This window comes from Mercurialis annua, linkage group LG4 (genome assembly GCF_937616625.2).
Source record: "Mercurialis annua linkage group LG4, ddMerAnnu1.2, whole genome shotgun sequence".
Taxonomy (NCBI): Eukaryota; Viridiplantae; Streptophyta; class Magnoliopsida; order Malpighiales; family Euphorbiaceae; genus Mercurialis; species Mercurialis annua.
In genome coordinates this window covers 36,285,158-36,310,352 of record NC_065573.1, presented here as the reverse complement: position 1 = coordinate 36,310,352, position 25,195 = coordinate 36,285,158, and the positions used below count along the sequence as shown (strand labels likewise).

Genomic DNA, 25,195 nt, shown 5'->3' with positions numbered 1-25,195 from the left:
CGCGTACTTAACTAACTGGAGGGGACCACAGAAGATTATCTGACACAAGAGAATGTCTCCCGCGTCGCATGCACCTGACACACAACTCAAGGCATAACCGAATTATCCAACTCAGCAAACCGAAAATGGGAGCAAGGAAAGATCTTCTAAACGTTCGCACAGATAGATTTATATGAACCATCTTAAGTGCAAATTTTAAAGGTACTTTTTTTTACGGTTATTTCTCTTCCTTCTCTTTTTTCTTTTTTCCCCACTGAACGTTACTGATTTGAGTGTCGGTGCGAATAACTCTTTCGGTGTTCCGTGATCTCTGTGTTCTTTGTTTTTCAAGTCATTTGATAGCTTGGAGATCCTCGTGATACTTCAATGATTTATCACTATATAATAGCAAGACTTACATTTATAATCAAACTAAATCGACCGAAAATCATCGGTTTGATCAGTTAATTTGAATGTCCGATTTTGTTCTCACCTCCAAACTGTTGTTGTCACCCCTACCAGTTTGAATGTCCGATTTTGTTCTCACCTCCACACTTTTGTTCTCACCCCTACCAAAGTTGTAACTTAGAATCCACGTATCAGTATTAACCTTCATTCATGTTACTCATTATTCCATATATGACCAACATAATACACACCCAACATTATTGGGTAGAGTCGTATGGGGATCCATGTTCAACACTTTTATTATTCATATTTTAATGGTTTAGAAGATTTTAACCTATCTATAACCATTTAATAAATAATTAACTATCTTTTATCAGGGCAGAATTAGGGAGGGTCGAGAAGGGTCGGCCGATCCTCTTCTCCAATTTCTTTTTTTAAAATAGATTTTTTTGAGATTTTCTCGTATAACCGCCCTAGAAACCGTCTCTATATATGGTAGGGGCGGTTTTCCCTTGTAACCGCCCCTAGAACACAAATTAACAATTTGTGTGTACTTACAACTGTTTTATCTGTTTAAATTAGTCCAACGTAAAAATTTCGACCCTTTTAAATTAGAGTCCTAGTTCCGCCACTACCTTTCATGACCATTCCCTGTATACAATAATGGGGGATACGAGTAGTTAAATTAGTATGGGTTTCCACCTCTACATAAGCTGAGTATTAATTAACCTCATGGGGCTATTATAATATTCAGTTATAATTTTCTGGAAACAAAAATTTTTTCATTTAATTTTTCTTATTATTGTATTTTATTTTAATGGAAAGTTTCTTCACTAGAATTGTAGCACATGACATACTAATTTATTATATATCATTAAATCCGAATAGAAAACCATAGCCGTCAAGCGTTTCTCTTTTGTTTTTCGCTTCGGATGCCGTCAATGGTTTATTTTTGCCGTTGGTGGTAGCCATTTCTTTTTTATTACTTTAGAATAAAATAAATGACCGACTCCTTTTCATCTTTTTCATTTTGGTTGGTAAATCTTTCGACGAGGCGCATCAATTTCAATAGATATACAAATAAAAAATCAGAGATGGATCAAACCCTTTCAAGATTGAAGATGAAATCGTTATAGGTTATATTAGTTTTTTTTATAACTATTTTACAGCAATTTTCTTTCTTTTTTGAAAGTTTTGTTGTTCTTTCTATATGAAAGATTTGTTGTTCTTTCTATATGAAGAATTTGTGAGTCTTCTGTTAGACAAAAGGATTGGATCTTATTGTGTTATAGCGGTTATGTAATTTTGATTTTGTTTTGTAAGGCGATCTGCGAATCAAGGTTTATATCTTATTCCATGTCAGATCATTAGAAACGGTTATACCCTTTCTGAATTCTTACACCTGTAACTGCTCTTTATTATCAATAAAAGATTATTCGATTGTCAAAAAAATGATTATAAAAGAATTTATGACATATTAATGTGTCAAGTCATCTAAACTGATATAGAGATTTGAATGATACATGATAAAGAAATGGATGAAACGTGATAAATATATCACCACTACATAAGACAATTCAGATCTAGACCTTTAGGCTAAAGTATATAATGTTAGTAATTATAATAAAACAAAAAATCCTTTAATCACCAAATTAATATCATAAAACATTTTAGTTATTCCAAAATAATTATTCTGATTCATAATATTTATCGCATTTGAAAAAATATTTTAATCCATAAAATTATCACTTTGGAATATTAAGATAGCTTTCATTACTATTTTTTCAAATTTATCCTTATCAATAAATAACTTGCGAGACTCAAAAATTAGTCAAGCCTAAAAATAATAATAATTAATATAAATAATTTAATAAAAATGTATATAAATCAAGACACAATTTTTTTCAATCTATGTGAAATGGTCAAATGCGACAAATATTATGAAATGAAGGGAGTATTATACATTATGAATTTATTCTAAATTAGTAAATAAATATTTACAAAAAATTAAACAAACGTGTTTATTCTCATTCATGCTCTTACAATAAGTTCAACATTGGTAACCTCATATTGCAAAGTTTTATCCAATATTGAAATTAAGGTCTAAAATTATTTTTCATAATCAAAATAATTTACCTTAATTTCCAAATAGACAATAAAAGGAATACTGAAATTCAAATTCAAAAATAAATATGAAAATCATATTATCTCCCATCACATTAAACATAACGGTTATATTTTTTTGAATAAAAACATAATGGGTAGATGTGGTCCATGTGGACAATTTCTGACATATGTGATTGAAATAGCATTGATTTTTAAAACTTATATTAAATATTAATATTATTCTATCATTTTTATTGAAAAACATTATCTCATTGGTGTACTTTTTTTTTTTTTGAGAATTCTCATTGTTGTACTCTACTATATCAAATTTTGTAATAATTAATGCCATTGTTTTAATTCAAAACTAAGATTTGAAATTCCTAAAATGATCGAGTACAATAGTAGCCATAGCCAATTTTTCTTGACTGAAATGGAAGCTGTATTAACTCGTTCGACAGCCACCTTTCTTTACACGACTCGCCACATAAAACAAAATGAATTTAAAAAGTAATATAATCCAAATAATTGATATGGCAGAAGATTGAATGATAAACAATAATTGAGATTATGCACTTGCCGACTGCTATTCCATGAGCGATTTTTTCGATACATTGCCAATGATTCCGACTTCGGTAATTATCGAAAAATTGCCAACGAAAATTCCGCTGAAGATTAGGGACGGATTTATCAGCAGATTATGTCCGCCGGTAAAGATTTACTTATCAGTTAGTTATTGACCGACTATTTTTGTCTTTAATTTGTTGGTGAATTATATTACTGACAAAATGTCGGTAACTACCATCGATAAGCCAGTGCTCTTATAGCACAGTAGTTGTAGCCACAGGCATTTTAGTAAGAGGTTTCGTCTTCGAGCCTCACTCCCCTCTAATTATCAAAAAAAGAAAAAACACTACCATCGATAAAATCCCGTTTTCTTATAGTAATTTCTGTAATAACCAATAATTAATACGTGATTTGCACAACTAAGCTGTTGATGAAACTAAGCTGATGAGGTGTTTGAGCTAGTTGATGATTTGTTTGTCGTTATCATCGACAATGATAGACTTAGCAGCCTTAAGCTTCTTCTAGACATTTCAAATTTGCAATTAATCTTGACTCAATTTTAGCTGCACCAAGTACTCAGTAGTAATAGTACTAGTAGTCTTGGCATCGGGTCATGTGAAACCCTAAGTTGCCCAATTTGAAACGTGCCCTAAATTAATATATTTGTTTTAAGTTATATCAAGTAGGTGTAGGTTGAAATAAATTGGATAATTTAGGATTTCGCATGATTCATGCTTTATAAAAAAAAAACATGATTCATGCTGATATAATTTGTCATTTTAATTTTTATACATATATATGCACCGTATATGAATTATTATTCTTTTTACTAATACGATGCGTAAATTTAAGTAATTTTTTTTATGTTTTAGCACGTTAGTGACCAAAAACGGCTAAAAATATTTGATTTTATACATATTTAATTAAAGAAGTTGAAACATCAATATGAAAGAAATAAAAATTTGGACACTGAAATAGAAGATTTAAAAAAGTTCAGACAATGCTAGTATAATTTTTTTCAAAATTAAAGAGTTAATTTTATTGTTATTCAGATTAATAATAAAGGAAAGGAAACTCGACTTGAATCACTAATATATATATAGTGAAATTCAGATATTTAAATGCATTATAATAATTTAAAATAAATGGTTCGAATCTCTTAATCACATCTTAATTTTTATCGGATTCAAAAAAACAAATGAAAAAATTGTGGCAGATTTAGGAAAGAATAGAACATTTGTCACTAAATTTGTTGCCACATTAGCGTATCACAAACTATTGAAGGTGGACAATAGTTTTGGGACAAAAAAATTTCTCAAAGTAGACAACTCTATTGGAACGGAGAGAGTACATGATTTACCGATATTTATGATTGATGTACTGGTCACTACTTCATCGGTCGCTAAATCCGTCATTAAATTAAGGCCAAATGTTATAAAAAGGCCAAACCTTTCACAAAAGTTTCACAAAAGTCCTGACCTTTCAATTTTATCGATTTTGGCCAAAAACTGATTATTTGGTTTCACAAAAGTCCCGACCTTTCAATTTTGTCGATTTTGGCCAAAAATAGATTATTTGGTTTCACAAAAGTCCCGACCTTTCAATATTTGGCATGCCATATAGGCGCCACATAGGCGTCACATAGGCAAATTGAAATTAAATTGAGAGTTGGCCACAATTGAGACCAAATAATTTGTTTTTGGCCAAAATCAACAAAATTGAAAGGTCAGGACTTTTGTGAAACTTTTATGAAAGGTTTGGCCTTTTTACAACATTTGGCCTTAAATTAAACATATAATTGGATCCTCACTAAATTTAGCATATAATAGGACCCCCATAATATTCTAGTTGTGATTAATAGAAAGAAAAAGAAGCAGCTGTTCAATTCAAAGCGGATCATAATCTGTTGTCTCATTAACCGATAATATTGACATGTATTGAGGCATCTAATTCGTAATTCAATTATATGATTTTGGTACTAATTTTATAATATAAATCTAAATCTAGACATTGATAATTGCTAATTCATAGCTGACTAACAAGGATTGCTGCTGAAGAAAGAGATATTTAACTTATAAATTATAACTAGCCCTGAGTTTCTTACAAATGTAATTGCTTCGGATCATTAATATTATTCTACCTTTCAAAAAAAAAAAGCTAGAGCCATAAAAAGACAGAGAGCAGCTGATAAGGAGAGGAAGGGATACTAACAAATTCCAACTTAAATATCAATATATTTATGAGTGTATGTATGTTGATTAATTAATATAAATAATTTTTTTCATCAAAAACCAGAAAATTTCTGTTTATTATCTATTTCTTCTCTATATACGTTTATGTTGGTCATATATGCAAGGGCGGAGATAGGAAATGGACACTGGAGACATTTGCTTCCTACTCCGCCTCAATATCCTCTTCTCTCCTTCGGCTTTTTTTTCTTTTTCATTCTCTTTTTATACTCCCGTAATATTAATCGTATGGTTATATTTATCTTTTATATTTCGATCACTTCTATTGGAGTATTTAGTTATGTCACTGCATTTATTTTTAAATTAATAATAATATATAAATTTTAGTTGATTTAATAATAAGTAATAAATTTTAATTCATTTAATAATAAGTAATAAATTTTTGTTCAATTTAACAATAAAATAATTTTTTAATATTAATGATCAAATATACAAATTGATGGAACAAATTAATAATGGACTTTTTTAAATACCTCATTTTTTTAATTTTTTATAAAAATACTCATTTTCAATAGTTTATTAGTAAATTATTGGCAACTCATTGTTAGATTAGAGATAAGAGGGGTATTTTAGTAAATTTTTTAAAAAAAATGAGGTATAGAGGGTGATTTCCCCAGTGAACGAGTTACATGGGTATTCAATCAGTTGTATTAAACTAATTACAAAATATTATTTTGACCCAAATCCATATGAATTCAGTTAGCCCTAATCAATGATTTCTTCATGCGGAGCTTATAATCAGAAATTTTTTCTCTAAAAAAAGCTTGCGTCTCGGGCCAACTCCAACCAGCGCGAGCGCATGGCTCCGCCACTGGGCTCAACAGAGGGCGTAATCCAACAAACTGAACCAACGAAAAGCAAAGCCAAACCAAAAGTTTATATAAACATTTAATTGGAATTTTTATCATCCTTATCGAAGGATTTGGTTTTACATTTAACTAAACTCGAACCAAATCATGCACACCTCTAGCTGTAGTAGTAGTTACGTGCCCTCTAATAGAGATGAACAGAAAGCTGTAGCATCAATTACAAACTAATGAAAAATTAAAAAGCAAACTAACAAAAGAGTGGCAGAAATCACAAATCATGTTCATATTCATCAACTGATATTTCATATCCTTGACATTTGCAGGGGAATTGAAGTTTCATGAATTGAACTCCTATAAGGGGCCAATTGGAGCTTCTCAATATTACCAAGTCTCTCTAATACAAGCTTCTGACAATTCTCAGCAGCCATGATACCTGATGAGTAAGCTCCATGCACAGATCCCTGATGCTCCATACTGACAGCTTCCCCTCCAAAGAACAGACTGCCTACAGGTTCACGAAGCCTATCGTATAAATCTTCTGGCTTTCCAACCTTGTCGTACGTATAACAACCAAGTGAATTTGGGTCTGTTCCCCACCGCGTTACCACATATTTGACCTGCTCCATTAATATCAGAAAAATGGCAGTTTCAGAGACTTCACATGGTTATGGAATAATTTGCTTAAATTTCAAGGTTCTTCTACATGGTATTGTAGCATGTGCAATACATAAAAGACGTAGGGGAAAATATATGCTGAATGTAGAAAATACAGAACAATAATGGTTTTGAAAAAATGAAAATGGTGATGCTGTAATTGATAGCACTCATTAACATTATATATTCAGATGACCTAAACTTTGCAAGTAGTACTTTTAACCTTATATTGCATGGAAATAGAAAAGTTGAACCAGAAAATGCAAAAACAAAAAAAAATGAAATGGTCATTATTTACAATAATAGATTATAAATATTAAGTTTAAGAGTAGAGAATTTTCAGAAATGGAAATATTGACAAGATGTGCATTAATCACAGCCAGGAATTTACCGGTTCTGTTGCATGGGGAAACATTTTCTTTAGCTGTAACATCACAAAATTTGCAGCAGATTCAACAGATAGCTTCTCAATATCATAAGCAAATCTTCCGGCAGCCATATAAACAAGTACAGGATGGCCAGTTGCCTTGTGTAAATTGAGAAAATAACCACAAGCAAAAGAAGTGGGTGCAACAATGCCCAAGAGTTCTACATCTGGCCAAAATACTTCATCAAATTGCAGTGCGATCTTATTTTCACTTCCAACTCCGAGGTCTGAAATTGCAGAAACCTTCCATTCTGGCAACTTGGGTTCAAACTGAATTAAATTGGCTTTAAGAACTCCGAGTGGTACAGTAACAATAACAGCATCAGCTATTAAGTTCCTTCCATCTTCAACCATGACCATCACCTTATTAAACCCATCGCATATTTTTGTAACTCTACAGAGAAATGTTTGACTATTAATACAGAATAATTTGTTCTATTCAAACGACAATGATTCTTTTAAATTTAAGACTAAACAAATTATGATTCTCGAGAAAAGACATTTGAATGCAACAAGCAATCAGCAACAAAACAAAAGAATTAGCTACAAAATCAACGTTATATATCTATAAAAAATTCTTTTTCTCAGTATACAATCACATGCACGCTATATTGCACGGAAACCTCAAGAAAGCTGCATTTTCCGTTTCAGAAATGTTTTCGTTTCCAGAATTCATATGAAACATTCGGGACGGTTTCCGTAAATAATAAAAATTAAAATACACATTTTCCAATAAGAAGCTCATTTCCTCAAAAAACTAAAAAGTTACTTATAAACCAGCAAAAACTTAACTATTACCTACAAATCTAATTATTTACGGTAACCACAATGCACAAATAAAAATTCTTTCTTCTTACAATATGTATAATCCAATGCGTTATTTTTAATGAATTTAAATTTAAATTATATTCAATTGATTTGTTCTTTTTTTAATTGTCGTAAATATACATTCATTTATTTGCATGTTCTCCACACGTTTCTGTTTCTTATATGATGAAAGAAGTTATTTCGCTCTTTTCATTTCCAAGTCCGTTTTCGTTTTCCGTGCAGCATAACATGCATGGAGCTGCCATCATAAATGACACTTTATAGCCTCTATAGAGGATGATGTTGAAGAATAGAGACAAAGAAATAATGAAAAGAAGTGGTTCATAAGGCATCATCTTACAGTTGTGCAACTGTTTAATAAATGCAAAAGGCCATCCAATGACTATGGGTGGAACACATAAAGAATATGCCAGATACAAAGCAACTATATGGATGAAAATTATCAAAAAAACATCATATGCTTGATGACAATTTTGGCATGATGCATTTCAAGCTTATATTCAGAAAAATAAAGAGCAAAAGTAGACTCCATCACTCCTTTATAGTTATAGTTCCAAGTTTATGAGTTATGCCAAAAACAAATTCATAAAAGGTTTCCATTCATATATGAATTCCTAATAAGACTTAAATATGATTGGTATAATTCTAATAATAGAAACTCAATAGACAGGAATTCTTTCATTTTCAACTCAAAAATTCCCATCGAAATTTTGCATTCAAATGTTATTTCGTCTTGATGTTTTTGGCTCGCCCCAATTATTTGACACATGCATCTTCATATACTCTTGTGACTAGCATAGTTCATTTTATAGAAAAATAGCAAAAAGAAAGGCGATAGTAAATAAAATAAAAATCCAAGCAACATGTGAAAAGATATGCCTCTTACAATATGTTATCTACTGTGCTTACACCTTTTTTTACCTTTTCTTGTCATATGTTACATTTATATGATGAGTTGAAATGCAATTCAAATCAACAAAGAAATATACAAGCATACCTGTGATTCAACCGTATGTCAATGTCTTTTGCCAGAGTCTTTATTACTGGGTCATAACCTTGTACCATAAGTCCGTGACCACCACAAAGAACATTCTCCTGTAATACAAAAAATAACCTCAAAAGTAAAAAAATCCGCATAAATAAAATCCAGTAACTCTAATTTACAAGAGCTTCATGAGGAAAAACTAATTAGAAAATATTAAAGACACTTTTTGCACCCTTTTAAAAACACGAGGTTTCATATGTTAGTCATTTTATTTAAACCATTCAATATATATCTTTATGTTATTTTAAAGAGTATCCTTATAGTCTAACATATTTGACTCCTTTTATAGTCTAACACAAATTGTCACATAAAACCAAAACCTCTATGGATGTATTTGTATATATACTCTGAAAAAATATTTCTAAGTGATATATTTTCCCCATGATAAAGTTAATTTCTAAAAGGCATATGAAGACAAATCCATTTGGCCTTCTTTCTAGTTATTGCAATGATAACATTTAACCATACATCGATGCAGTATGTAGCATCCAAATCCGTACTAATGAGTTCAGGAAAAAACATTTAGTGGAAGTAATTCAGACAAGGGCTTTAAGTTACAGAAGTTCCTTGTCTTTTCACTTACCAGAGATAGTCTTAGTAATTCTCAGTCCCAATACCTGCATCCTGGAGGTTCTAAAAGCCTTTATATAGATATCCCGCACACTCTTAACGGTAGAAAGGAGCTTGTCAATACTAGTTCATTCCTCTAGGATGACTAAAAATGTCTTTGGGCTAGAAATTTTAGATTAATCCAAAGAAATGTACTCTTCCACACTTAATCTTAAGGTTCAAATTTCAGATTTAATTTGTTAACATTTCGATAGAGATGCTACCAAATTTTATAATAAATTAATATAAAGCTTTATATACTTGCCTGATCCCACATTTTCAGTGATATCATATCTGCATCAACAGCAAACCAAGCTTCCATCCTACAAATATACCATTGCAACACTTCATTTGCGACTCCTTGTTGCCTGTGGAGATATAAGTCAGAAATATATTGAAGAACCCCCATAGTTAAAGCTCATATTATATACTTGTTCATTAAATTCTCTTTTCCATACCTTAATTCTGGATGCCCATCTAGCACAAATTTAATTGCTTGGAGAATGGACATGTCATCAGTGTGTTCATCTCTTATTCTCTCTGTCTAAAAGAATTAACAAAAACAAAAAAGACAATCACATTAAGGAAATTAAGAAAATTAGCATGTTGATCTTAACAGAGCTAAACTTGTAGCTGAAAAAAATTCACCCAATAATGCATGTGAATTTACCTCCTTGAGTATTCTCTTAAATACATCACCTACTTCTACGACCAGCTGTTGTGGAACTTGATGTCCATTAATATCAAATAGTGTACAACTGATATGCCCAATATAGATTATCAAGACAAGTTCAGACTAAATAAAAAAGCTACTTAAATATTTATAAAATAAAAAATCCGTTTAAGCAGCAAGCAATTCAACTTTTATGAAATCAATTAATCATTCAGGTTAAAGCACCCAAATTACTTATTTAAAATGTTCCTTTCCCAGTTTCACAGAAGCAACAGTAAAGCAAACTTGAACCATCAATTTTAGTGCCGACGTCAACTTTTTGTGCAAAATCTCACGTGAATTTTAAATATACATATATCAAAAAATAAATTACCTTTCCAGATCATGGTCATACAACACAGAGTTGTCACCACTGGTCTTGTATAATGTAAGCCCCAAAGAGCGTATGAGTGGAGCCAAAGGATTCTCATTGCAGACGCCATGTAGCCTAAACAGTAATGCAAGATAAAGATTGTTATAAGCATGAAATTGGTTGATAAATTGCTGCATTTTTGTGGACAAGTAAGGATCCAAGTCAAATATAGAAAGCACAAAGCAAGGGAACACCAGCACAAACTGGCAAGCAAGCAACAGCATATGACCTAAACATAAACAATCAACATGAAACACAGACAACATATGATAGGTTTTCTGTGGGAATTTTTGTATTCAGTGATAGGAAACAAGTCATGCTCATAAGCTATTCAGACTTGCCTCAGAGACTATTTAAAAATTTTACTAGATAAACTAAAACTGTAATCAAATCAAACTCAATAGCACATCAGGCTAAATTAGAGTAGTATGGTACTTGAAACAATAGCTCAAAAGCCTAATCAAGTATCTAATTTTATGCAATTTGGACTATATAGTTTAACCTTACATATGTATGACAACCCAAAGCCTTCAACTTGAAGCAACTAGAGTTTCTACGTGCTGAAATCCACAGCAATTTATACAAATCTTAAACTCTTTCGGCTGTTACGGAGTTCAAGTATCACATTATTAAGCACCGCGTCAAGTTAAAAAATCCAGTTTGAAAATTTAAGTTTATTGACAAATGGTGTTTAGAGACTGAAATTTGTTAGTCATATCAAGGCAAGGAGCATATCGTATCATCTTGACTGCGGTCCATTGTAACCCTATCGTGTTAGTTTGTCCATTCAAGTTGACTAGCCATTGAATTGACTTGTATCTACTTGATTACACCACTAATTGATGATATAGAATGTCTGTCGCACCTGATCAGAGTGAATTTTATTCATCAAATATGAAATTGCTCCCTCTTATGTGCAATAAATTAGAACTACACTTATAATTTTTTAAAAATATATCTTATTGAATACTTTAGTGGATTGTTTGTGTTCTTAAAATATATTTGATATATAGTAGGTGCATCACTGCAAGGGAGTCAGCAATTTCAAGTTGTAGGAATGAAGAATATGAAGATTAGTATAGGATTACCAGAACCAGATAGGAAGTGGTAACAATGGATTTAGCTTCAAAATAGTTCACATTTTGGCAAAAAAAATTAGGAAACGAACCAGTGACTGAACATTATGTAGTTCACATGATAACTGAGTTCATGTGAGCAAATAATTAAAAGAGTCACCAGCCAAGAATTAAATAAACTCCTAATGCTACTCTCTCTCCCTCCCCATGACAAGGTGATACGCATAAATTTCCACAAATACAAATAGATAAATGACAGATATAAGTCTTCAAACATAAGACATTTTCATCCATAGCAATGCATGTATACATTTATTTATACATCCAATACAGAGAAAATATTTTTTTGTATGTTTAAACCCTCCCTATAAACAAAGGATCCAAAGAAACTTAATAAAAGAGAAAAGAGGAGATGGCAAGGCAAAACACATACCATGATGCTCCCAAATCCACTGGGTAACCAAATGAATAATCAGTGTGAATGCGCCCCCCTAGCCTATCGCGTGATTCAAGCAGAATGACCTTCCAAAAACAGACAAGTTTAGGACTAATTGCATAGAATTATAGACACACATAAATCTATACGCATGTGCAATGTGCTTGCAATCTGTAAATTATATTCATACAACACGATGCTAACCTTAAAAGATGCATCGTAGAGGACACGCGCAGCAGACAGCCCAGAAATACCAGCACCAATCACGATCACAGTAGGTGATGAGCTATTTTGCCTCTCAATATGCGAGGTATGAGTGCCTACTCGTATAAGAAAAGAAAATCAACAGAGATTCAACATTTTTGTACTGAAATAAACAGCTATAAAGAATAAACAATTTCAAAAATATTCAAATTCCTGTTTGAATTAAGTCCAATCACAAAAACAAACGTCTCCATCATTTAAAACAAACACACACACACGTAATTCAAACCAACCAATGCACCAATATAACACATTCTAAATTATCTACCAATAGATGCGAAAATGCGCGAAAAAATTATAACAAAGATGAAATAAAATGTAAATAAAGAATTTAATTATACCGTCGAGGAGCGGATTGTGGAGACTCTGGAGAAATGAGGTGGCATTGCTATCCATTTTTGATTTCTTTACGAGCGAGAGAAGAATTGATTCAAAATCAACAGCAAAAGAAAGAAACAGCGACGGTACGTACACACAGGCGTTGTATTAATCGTGGTTAATGGAGAAAAATTAAGGGTGTATAGGAGTCAAGAAATTAGAAATCAATTGAAAAGAATGATAGAGCATAAAAATCAAAATTCCCGCAATCAAGCGGCTTAGACTAGAAGAACAAGGTAGCTTATCGAACAAATTCATTACAATAACTTCGAACACCAAACAATCGACGACGAGGAAGCCAATTCTTCAGCGACGACGGTTGCATAGATTGGCCAAATATTTTCCGATCCTCTGAAATTATTTTCTTCTGCGAGAACTGAGTTTTTTTTGGAGCCAAAAACAAAAAAGAAAGCTGGTGGCTGTTTGTTTCCGCGTGTTTGCGGGGTAATATTAGTAGAGGAACACCCTCATGCACTCTGGGGGTTGTTTTGGTCATTTCGTATGTTGAGTGCCGTGGAGCAGCGTCAGATTCATATGTTGGCAATTTGGCATGTTGCTGCTGTGATTTTTTATTTTACATAATTCCTTTTTAAAATATTTTAAAGTTAGGTATAGCTATTTAATAGGGGTGGACAAAAAAATTGCTCAAACCAATTAACCGAAACCATAAAAGTACATATGTTTTTTAATGATTCAAATAAAATATATTTTATAATCTACGTACATAAAAATTATAAATATAAAAATATATTTAATAAATTTATTTTTTTAATAAAATATTTATCTAATTAAATTATGAATAGATAAGATGTATATATCTCTAATTAAATAGAATGAAAATTAAAATTATTAGACTATATTTAAAATTTTATCTATATATTTTATTTATTTTGTATCTAACTATTCTAATGGTAACATGATTAAAATCCGTAAAACTAAAAAAAATCAATCGTTTTAAATGTTTAATCATTTTAAATTTTAGGTTTAAATTATTAATTTTAAAGACCGTACTACTATGGATCGGTTTACAAATTACCTTCATAAACCGATTAACTGGTATATGCCCACCCCGACTATATAAGGATACTAGTTCAATTCGGAATATCTAATCTATCGCTTTATTTTTGCGATTGAATTACTATTTGTTTTATTTTAATTACCAAACTTTCATTTCATTTAAACAAAAAAATTGCCATCAAAATGATGACGTGAAGATCAAAATTTGCCGGGTGATTATCGCTTTTTACTTGTATTTTTCTGAAAATATGTCACTTATACACATTTTCAACTCAATATGGTGTTTCTTTAATCAAATTATGCATGTATGTCAAGATTTTAGACAAAATAAATCAGCTGCTTCAGCATATTTGCCATAAAATTTTCAGTTGAAATAAAATTTAGTAATTAAATTAAAAATAAATAAAATTCTGTCATAAAAAATATGATAATTTGAATATCTTCAAAATTAATTATCTATATATTTATTATAAATCTTTAGTTTCAATTATGATAGAGTTGTTATTTTTTTTTTAAATATTACTCACAAACATCATCATTTTATTTTTAAAAACAAAAAACAATAATATTAAAATTGCATTAAAAATTACGAACTTTAGCATGTTTGTAATTTTAACACAAATTATTAATTTTAACAATGTCTGATATAATTATTTTAAATATTTGCAATTCTAAACAATGAACAATTTTCCATTAAAAAAATTACTGACGGGAACACTAAAAAATGTTTATTTCAATGTCTATGTTAATATTTTTTGACGGAAAATTGTATAGTATATCGAGTTGCAATAAAATGATAATCCATATATTAAATTGCTAAATTTAAAATCTGTATTAAAATTATAAAATACGTTAAACTTTATAGTTTTAAAGGAATTAAATTAATTATATTTATACATTCAAGCTTTTCAAGGATTTTTCAATCATTCGATATTTCTGACATTGCAGGGAAACACGCAAGTGGCACTGTGGAACACTTGCCTGCACACATGTATGCATCAAAATAATTTTGGGTATAGAATATGCTGTTTTGTAGAATTTATGCATGTGCCAACTAGTATGTATTATTACAAAATTTAAATGAACAAAGGGTCAACTCACCCCTAAACTTATGTAACACTCACAGAGTCATCTAACCCATTTTATACTTTTTTGAGCAATTAACCCCAAAACTCTTTATTTTCGGATCAAGTAATCCCATAATTGTATTTTCAAAACGCGTAAAATACAAATCGGAGGTGAGCGATGCAAAAAAGTAATTAGATACTTCCCTAATTGTTGCGATGTAATTATCCTAAATCTGTTTTTTAAAATAAAAATATAAATTATGGGGTTATTTGACCCAAAAATGAAGAGTTTAAATTGGGTTGCTCAAAAAGTATAAATTGGGTTAGATGACCTCGTGTCACAAGTTTAGGGGGCGCGTTGACCCTTTATTCAAATCTTAATCCTCTCTAAATTTGTATCATTCCTCTCTCCAATAAAGTGATTAAACTATATACCAACGAACTCTAAATCAAATGATATAAATAGTTGACAGTAAATTATTAAGTCCGTAAATTCAAATCTTTTCACAAACGCTTTTCTTTCCACAATTATCAGAAAAGAGAATAAATTTTTATATATATTCAATCTACCACGTTATCTGTGAACTAAGCCAATTATATCATAACACCTCATTAAAATGAGAGTATTTTTGTAATTTCGTTTGTTATTTACATACATTTTTAAATAATGATATTATAAGAATACTCTCATTTTAATGAGGTGTTATAATATGATTGATTAAATTCACATATGACATGGTGAATTAAGTCTATTTAATTTTTTTTCTAAAATAGAGATAAAAATATATCAAATTACCAATATTTGATTGGTTTGGTCTAGCATCTCTCATAACCGAATGTAGATAACAAATTTCCAACTTGTAATAACTAATTTCATAAAAACATTATCATAGGAGTGAAAATATATAATTTAATATCAATTGAATATAATTTTGGAAATCGAATAAAAATGGAAAGGTTACATATTTATAAATTTAATTTTCTGAATAAAAATACTACACGATTCTTTATTTATAATTAATATACAGTAATGATTTTTATTTCTTGTGGGGGTGGACCGATAATGGAACAAGTTGCAGAAATAATAAAAAGATAAAGCCAAAATAAACCGGTAATAAAGCACAACAAGAAGGAAAATCTAGTTGGAACAAAGAATGGCTAGTTTATGTTCCCTGATTCGAACGAAAACGACACCGTCTTGGTTCATAATAAGACGACAAATCTGCCAGCTCAGATTGTGCCTGTAAAGTAACGGGGATCCTCATCATCCACTCGATCTTAATTTAAAATATCTAGAGCTGGGCAAAAAAACCGGTCAAACCGATTAACCGAACCGAAACCGGAAAACCAAACCGAAAAATGTGGTTAACCGGTCCAACGGTTTAGGTTTAGGTTTTGATTTTTAGTTTTCATGGTTAATGGTTTAGATTTAGGTTTTGGATTTTTAAAAACCGTGATTAACCGGTTAACCGGTTTATATATATATATATTCATATATTTTTAATAATTAATAAGATATATTTTATGATCTATAAAATAATATTGATTTTATAATATACACAATAAAATCTAAATATAAAAATATATTGACATATATTTTATTTAGGAATATTTATATATTTTAGGAGATTTTATATATGAAAATATTGTAAAAGAAATTTGTTTTCCTTATTAAAATATTTACTTAACAAAAATAGGAATATTTAAGTCTATAAATAGTAGAAAGTGGACGTGAACAACACTACAAACAATTCAAAAAATACAAACCTAACTTTAATATTATTCATAAATTATTTGTAAATAATAATAGTTTTAAATATTTGCATTGATTTAACTATTTATAAGATAGTTTAGATTTATATTTTTTTAATATATAATTTGAATTTCTATAGTTTTTTTTGTTTGCTAAAAAATCAAATAGAATTAAAAATATATATTTTTTTGTCTTTAATTTTTCTAATGGTTATATGGTTAAAAACCGCAAAACCGAAAAACCGTACCGTTTTTTATGGTTAACCAATTTACCGGTTAACCGTTTAAAATTTTAGGTTTAGGTTTTTAATTTTAAAAACCGTATTACAATGGACCGGTTTACAAATTACCCCCATGGACCGGTTAACCGGTTCATGCCCACCCCTAAAAATATCTATGTATTCGGGCTAGTGATTAAATAATGTTAATTTATACTAAATATAAATTAAAACAAACTTGATTTTATTAATTAAATCATGCTAAAAATATTTAATTTTTTAAATAAAAATATAATTCATTTCAAAAATCAGCGATCAATTTAAAAAATTACAACAAATTTTTATTAGCTATTTCAAATTTTCTTTTTAACAAATCTATACTATATATAAAAGCACGGATGGGTGGGGGAGGGACAAACAAATTTACCGAATAATCCTTTTCAGTTTATTATTAAATAAAAGTTTTATAGTCATTAACTAATTAGTTATTTAATTAATCACTATTATAATTAAAGTCCTAATTAGAATAGGTAGTTAAATTATCTCCAATTTAGTTTTTAGTATGTGAAAAATAACTAAATTGTCTCCAACTTAGTAAGAATACCTATCTTTTAGTTTGATTGATTTACAAAATTAAAATACTGTATTTAGTCCATATATTATTATTTAAATTTTAATCTTATTATTTTAAAGATATTATTAATAACATTAAGTTAATTATTTAATTATGTTTATTATAAAATCAAAAGGAGAATAAATTCAGTATGGAAAAAAAATTTATAACCGAATATATTATATTTACTTTTACAAAAATTCTTAACTAATTTAATATTAATTATAAATAAAAAATTGATATAATTATAATAAATTTTACTAATATGTAGATTGACGAGTTACGTTACGAGCCACGCGCATAGCACGTAATGCGAAACTAGTTTAACAAAATGAGTTTATTTAAATGATAAAAGCATCTTATCAAAATCCTAGAGTTCTTGGATTCGATTCACAAGGGGGTTAATATGTTTTAGTTTATGGAAAATTATGAAGAAGGCTTGAAGGATTATGGAGAAAATTGATAAGAAATCAGTTTTGGCTCAACCGGTCTGATCCGATATCAATCTAATTTGATAGGAAAAATATATATGTTGTCAAGCTGCTAATAAATTAGTAAATTATAAGAATGATGTTTACATTTATTGATAGGTTAATATAGTCGACATAATTTATGTAAATATTGTACTACCATTTTGTCTATTACTTTGAGTCTTTGACATTGAAAACAACAGTCAAAGTAACTAGATTTATTTTTCAGAGTGCACACGCATGAGAACTGATCTAAAAATTATTCAATACCCGTTACGTGATTGAAAAAGATGACGGAAGGTGCATAACAACTAGAATGAGACTTTGATGCCAAGCAATGCCATGAGTTGTGAGATGAACTCTGGATGGCCGGGCCATGCAGCTCCAGTCACCAAATTATCGTCGGTGAAGCAACGATCTATAGGGTCAGGTTCCTGCCATATTGCCCCTGCCAACACCACATTCAGCTTCACAGCAGGGTATGCAGTGCATTTTCTTCCCTGCACATTGATTCATATCAAAATTTTATGATTCAACCTTAGCAACTTCAAATCTAACATGCATTCAAGTCTATCCTTGACAACCTATGTAGCATAAACAGAGTTCTAGCGTAAAATACCAACACAAACGACATCTTTTTTGCAAGAATATATTGAAAATATAGAATTTTGGAGTTTCAGAAGCATTTAAAAAACGGAAACAAAATGCTGAAATGTATAGTCGACAACTACTAATAGTTTGATATAAAGCAAGAGATTCGAAGACTGAAATGAATGACGAAAAGAACATTAAAGTGAATACCTTTAGAACACCAGCAGCAGCTAAGATCTGCTGTCCATGGCAAATGGATGCAACTGGCTTCTTAGATTCCATGAATTGTTTCACCAAGGCAAGCACTGTCTCATCCAGTGCCAAATATTCCGGAGCACGGCCTCCAGGGACAACGAGAGCATCATAACTCGATGCGTCTAACCCTTCGAAGGATGCTGTTAGGGTGAAATGATGGCCTGGTTTTTCACTGTAAGTCTGGTCCCCTTCAAAATCATGAACAGCAGTTGCACAAGAATCCCCAGCCTTTTTGTTTGGACAAACTGCATCAACATGGCACCCCAGAGCTTGAAGAGATTGAAAAGGAACTATTATCTCATAATCTTCCATGTAATCCTGCAATTCAGGTACACATAAACGCAAATCCGGAAACATATTTTGTACAGAGAAAATTGTGTTTTTTTTTAAAAAATATTTTAATGCTATATAACAAGGTATGTGAAATTAGAACTTACCCCGCATAGAAACAGAATCCTCTTATCCGAACCAGTTATGCTACCGCCTAATTCCTTCACGAAAAGCCGAATGAACTCAGGATGACCAAAATAAGTAGCCGCAGTAATTAAATTGCCATCAACAACACAAGCTGCAAAATTCCGCGGTTCAACCCAATCAGCGCCCGCAGAGATTAGTACAGGTCCTCCGTGGGGGGCAGCAGTGCACTTCCGACCTTTAACTACGCCTGCAGCTGCCAAGATTAGCTGTCCGTGGCAAATAGAGGCAATCGGCTTGCCGGTATCTGAGAATTTGTTGACGCCATCTAGGACAGATTCGTTCATGGCCAGATATTCTGGAGCTCGTCCTCCTGGTATCAGCAAACCATCATATGTGCCGAAATCGACTTCATCAAAGGTTGCATTGAGTGTAAAATTGTGGCCGCGAGATTCATCAAATGTCTACATAACAAAGAAGGAAGTAAATGCAGTTTATGTATTTCAACTTGGAAAATGCTATTTAACTCACCTATTTTATCCCACATCATTGTACCACCTGACATGACAATAATTTCATTTGTTCAATTCCTTCACAAAAGTGTATACTTCAATTTCTCTCCTTTAATTTATTCACTCTTTAGTTGTCACGATCAGGTAGTACAAGAAGGTGGACTGAAATAGGTGGATGTGAATTGACCGGAGACTATGGCTTTTATCAATTCTAATCAATGAAGCAAAAGATTAAAATTTCTAATCAAGATTATATATAACCAATGAGCTATAGCTCAAATGGTATAAGCGTAGGGCAGCAAACTGCTTTACTCCTCCCACAAACGCCCCCTCCTCAATTATCAAAATTGAAATTAAAATTATATATAGCTAATAGAAAAGAAAATAGCAAGAAAACCTGATGAATAGAAAACTGGTGAACGGCAGTGCGGCAAAACTCTCCGGTTTTCTTGCCGGGACAGACAGCATCAACCTTCACTCCAAAGGCTAAAAGTGCTTGGAAAGGAACCATAGCCTTCAAAACACAAATGCATATGAGAAATCAGGCAGAGAAATGGAAAGAATTATTAAAGAAAAAAGCTACTGAACCTCATGATCCTCCATGTAATCACCACATAGCAGTAAAACCCTCTTTTCCGCCATTTCTGAGAAGAATCAACAAGTTTGAGCTTCCTTCAAATGACTGCTGCAACTATATGTACCACACAAGATGATATTGCAGTGTTTTTTGCCTGTCACTCCATTTATAAGATTAATATATCAAAAGATCATGATTAATAAATCAAATCAAGTTTAATTACAAGCATATGATTTTGTAATTAATAATGTATGTTTACATGCTGGTCACTTTTGATTTATGCTTCCCATTTAGCAGACATATATATCATAAAAGGATATCCCGCCATATCTTTTCTTTTATTCTTTTCATTATAATTTGATCAGATGACACCATTCTACTTGTTGTTTCTGTCATGATTCCTTCTAATAATGGCTACTAATCAGAAGTCTTCACAACTATCAATACAAAGATAATTCAAATAAAAGGGAAAAATAAATAAATGAAAGAAGCATTATCTGCCACTAATTTGTTTTCTTCTAATCATTTCACCAACTTTTTTTTACCCATTTAAAAAGAAACGTGCGTCTTTTCTTATTTTACCTTTACTTTCTGTTGCAAGTCTATGAAACTTTACTTCATTCGCAACAAAATAACATACAAACTACAAAGTGATTCAAAAGCCCAAAGTCCATAACCAGTATACACGAGTTGATATACAAAAGCTAAAGCATGTTATTCAACAACTAGAACAAGACACGGATGCCGAGTAAGACCATTAACTGAGAGATAAACTCCGGGTGCCCTGGCCATGCAGCTCCAGTAACCAAATTTTCATGTGTGTAGCACCGGTCTATAGGATCAGGATCTATCCACGATGCACCTGCTAACACAACATTAAGCTTCACCGCAGGATATGCGGTGCATTTCATTCCCTACAAGATCAGTCGTAAGAGAGGTTAAAATATAAATAATAGTAACAGAGTGCATATATTACAGCTGATATCCTGACAAGCTAAAAGAAATTAAGTAGAGAAACGGTGCTCAATGTATGTACCTTCAGAACATCAGCAGCAGCTAAAATTTGCTGCCCATGGCAAATGGATGCCACTGGTTTCTTAGATTCCATGAATTGTTTCACCAAGGTAATCACCGTCTCATCCAGTGCCAAATATTCTGGAGCACGGCCTCCAGGGATGACAAGAGCATCATAGCTCGAGGCGTCTATACCTTCATAGGATGCTGTTAGAGGGAAATGATGGCCTGGTTTTTCACTGTAAGTCTGATCCCCTTCAAAATCATGGATAGCAGTTGCGCAGGAATCCCCAGCCTTTTTCTTGGGACAAACTGCATCAACGTGGCACCCAAGAGCTTGAAGAGATTGAAAAGGAACAGTTACCTCATAATCTTCCATGTAATCCTGCAAATTTGTATAGAAAAACAGACAGTTCTTAACAACCTTGAGCAAGTGCACTTTCATCAAAAACAAAATATTCAATCCATTTTTTGATTGATTAGTAGGTGTTTCTCAATTAAGACTAAACTCAACTCAGCTATGCCTCAATCCTAATCAACACTTCCACAGACGAGATGGGTTAGCTACAATGGTAGGAGCGCCTCACTTAAGAGCAACAGGTCTTGGGTCAAATCCTTTTATCTATTTTTAACAAAAAAAATCAACAGTTCTACAATCAGAAAATTTTAAATTGTATATTATCAGGCACCCTGACCCCTCCCATGCATACATAAAGCAGTTGCAGACCCACCTTCAGAGATCTTGATCTCTTCTAGGAAATTATAGGAACCAATTTTGTAATCGAGAAAAGGACTACTAGCTTAGGAGCCTTACATGCCTAAACTACACATAATTAGCTAGTCACCAAGTACCGGTGATTCCATTGCGCAAGACTCAATCTTCACAGTTGTGACATAAATAAGTGAATTCACTCATGTACTAGTGATTCCATTACCCAAGAGTCATAGATATACTAAAACATTCACTATAACTGACACTAAGAATAACAGCAACCCAACAAGCTTGTTTCTGAGTTCTAAACATATGCAACATCAGAAATTTATATATACATAAATATTGTTTTAAGTTGTTATATCACAATTTCACAGTACTCACAAAAGTTTCATTTGTTTATTGAACATTGCCAATGAATTGCAATGGACAGCATAATCGTCAATAACAGCTCTACTATCACTTCTTTTACCAATGCCGAACATAGAACTGACGAAATAACTATGACGAAAGCAGTCTAATTCAATCAAAAAGAATATTTCTGTGTCGACATAAGACACTCAAGTTACCAAATGCTTCTTCAGTGTGCAAATTCATGTGCGAGTACAAAAGATGCACATATATAGATACTAAGTTCCTGTAAATTTATAAACTTCTCTCTGTATATGTCTTTAACTATATTTGTTTTTTCTTCTAAGAATTATATTTGTAACCGTACATACACAAACTTAAACAAACTGGACTCAGTTATCTCACCACTCAAATTCATGCTTTATGTAGATACATCTGAAAATAAATATATATTCTAATGCACAGAAAGGCATCTGAATTGCAGAAAATCATTGTATCAAATACTATATAAAAACATATAGCAGATTCAAACTGCTAATTCAAACAGCTCGAATTCTGCCTTTTCCCAGGTAGCATATGCTGTATTCTGTCTCCATTATTATGAGTTATGTCTACTAATCGTAAATTTTATTTATGAGGTCTTTCTGACTATTTTAAAATTTAAATTAATGTAGTTCTTTTGATCAATATCACAAAAAATATTCAAATCCAGTACATTGTCAGAACTTACCCCGCAGAGAAAAAGAATCCTTTTATCTGCACCAGTTATAGTACCCCCTAGTGCCTTCACAAAAAGCTGAATGAATTCAGGATGTCCCTCATATGTAGCCCCGGTAATAAGATTGCCATCAGCAACACAAGCTGCCATAGTTTTGGGTTCAACCCAATGGGCCCCAGCAGCAACAAGAACTGGCTTCACAGCAGGATATGCCGTGCACTTCCGACCTTTTACTGAGCCTGCAGCCGCCAATATTAATTGACCATGGCAAATGGAAGCAATTGGCTTTCCAGAATCAGCAATTTTCCTGACACAATCTAACACGGATTCATTCATGGCAAGATATTCTGGTGCACGACCTCCCGGTATCACCAACCCGTCATATTTGCCAAAATCAATTTCATCAAAAGTTGCATTGAGAGTGAAATTGTGCCCACGTGACTCGGAATACGTCTTCAATCAAAACGAAAAAAAAAATTAATTAAATTAAAACTTTTATTTGCTCAAAGTCAAAAATTAATGAGCTAATAGAAACTCAGTTCGTGAACAATAAATATTTTAGTATTGTTATTCTAATTAGTTCTTATGATGAAGATAATAAATAAGATGATCAAACCTAAAACTGGGATGAGGGGATTATCCATCTTAAGGAAGTATATACTACTAACTATTCATTACGAAACAGAATCATGGACAAAAGTGAGACAAACAGAATCTTCAGTAGGTCATGAAATGGGTATAAATGAAAGGAATAAGGGGTATTTTTATCTACCATAGATATATTACATTTACTTGATTCGATTATATTTGGTCCATGGAAGAAGTCCGGAATAGAATAACTATTCTTTACTTTAGTTCCTGGAATTGTGACTCTATAGAATTGCTATTCCATGATTCTGTGAAATAAATACTCCTCTTAAAAAGTAAAAAATCGCTATTCTATTCCTTATTCCATCCTATACTATTACATTCTATGAACCAAACATAGCCAAGATTCTAAAGCAACAGCAATAGCAAGTTGAGGACCAATTCAGCTGCAAATCCAATTTCCAGTCTTTAATCATTTTCAGCATCACAAAACAAAAAAATTGCCACTCAAAACATAAATAGCAGTTGGTCATGCACATTATTTAACAATTTATAACGACAACAAAAGCCGTTTATCCTTTCCCGAAAAGCATTCAATTGACATAACACTATTAATAATATATCTCCTGACTAAAAAGCAATTCTAATCCATACTTATAAGTTATAACCAAGTCGGTATCCTAACACTTTCTACCACATCTTAACAACAACGAATTGACACAACACAAACAATATGAGGCAACCAATTTTATACCAATCAATTAAATTAAATAACAATTAGTTAAAAACATAGTAACAATAATACCTGATGACCGGAAGACTCATGAACGGCAGTGCGGCAAAACTCGCCAGCTTTCTTGCCGGGACAAGCAGCATCAACAGCAACACCATAGGCTAAAAGGGCTTGAAAAGGAACCATAGCCTACACAAAAAAAAACAAAGCAAGAAAGCAAATACTACCCGCAAAGAAACCTAATTAAAAAAGCGAGAAAGAATTAAGAATAAATAATCAAAACAAATAGGAAGGCGAGAACGAACCTCAGAATCTTCCATGTAATCGCCGCACAGGAGGAGAACGGTTTTCTTATGAGACATTTTGGAGAGAATTTCTCAAGTCTGTGGAGCAGAAGATTAGAGCGAGCTATATTTTATAGTGATGGAGATAAATTTGTGAAGTTTCTGGAGCAGAAGTGAAGTAATCACTCACCGTCTTATACTAAATGGACATAAATTTGCAGGCTTAAGCTGTTTTGTCTTCATCAACAATTTTTCAACTCTGACTTTTTTTTATAAAAACGGATTTTTTTATTTCAAACTTATTAAACATTTTAACACCATTTATATTTTGTTAATATATTAAAACCTTAATTTAATAAAACAATAAAATATTTAAGTAATTATTCTATTTG

General features: G+C 31.6%; 3 protein-coding genes across 3 annotated transcripts; all 3 read right to left on the bottom strand.

Moving 5' to 3' along the window:
• Positions 1–6,149: 6,149 nt before the first annotated feature.
• LOC126677683 (probable polyamine oxidase 4) lies at positions 6,150–13,331 on the bottom strand. Its single transcript, XM_050372435.2, has 10 exons — positions 12,881–13,331; positions 12,480–12,595; positions 12,273–12,361; positions 10,725–10,838; positions 10,349–10,436; positions 10,137–10,222; positions 9,944–10,046; positions 9,022–9,119; positions 7,161–7,590; positions 6,150–6,732 (listed from the first exon to the last, which is right to left on the bottom strand). The coding sequence occupies exons 1-10, from the start codon at positions 12,933–12,935 to the stop codon at positions 6,418–6,420; spliced, it is 1,494 nt and encodes a 497-aa protein (XP_050228392.1). The 5' UTR covers positions 12,936–13,331; the 3' UTR covers positions 6,150–6,417.
• Positions 13,332–18,143: 4,812 nt separating this feature from the next.
• On the bottom strand, positions 18,144–20,619 carry LOC126677301 (protein DJ-1 homolog D-like). Its single transcript, XM_050371854.2, has 5 exons — positions 20,415–20,619; positions 20,224–20,340; positions 19,338–19,778; positions 18,856–19,218; positions 18,144–18,554 (listed from the first exon to the last, which is right to left on the bottom strand). Exons 1-5 carry the CDS (start codon positions 20,466–20,468, stop codon positions 18,366–18,368), a joined length of 1,164 nt encoding a protein of 387 aa, XP_050227811.1. The 5' UTR covers positions 20,469–20,619; the 3' UTR covers positions 18,144–18,365.
• A 385-nt stretch (positions 20,620–21,004) lies between these two features.
• LOC126677300 (protein DJ-1 homolog D-like) lies at positions 21,005–25,081 on the bottom strand. Its single transcript, XM_050371852.2, has 6 exons — positions 24,994–25,081; positions 24,825–24,902; positions 24,592–24,708; positions 23,211–23,651; positions 21,440–21,802; positions 21,005–21,317 (listed from the first exon to the last, which is right to left on the bottom strand). The coding sequence occupies exons 2-6, from the start codon at positions 24,879–24,881 to the stop codon at positions 21,129–21,131; spliced, it is 1,167 nt and encodes a 388-aa protein (XP_050227809.1). The 5' UTR covers positions 24,882–24,902; positions 24,994–25,081; the 3' UTR covers positions 21,005–21,128.
• Between the last annotated feature and the right edge of the window lie 114 nt (positions 25,082–25,195).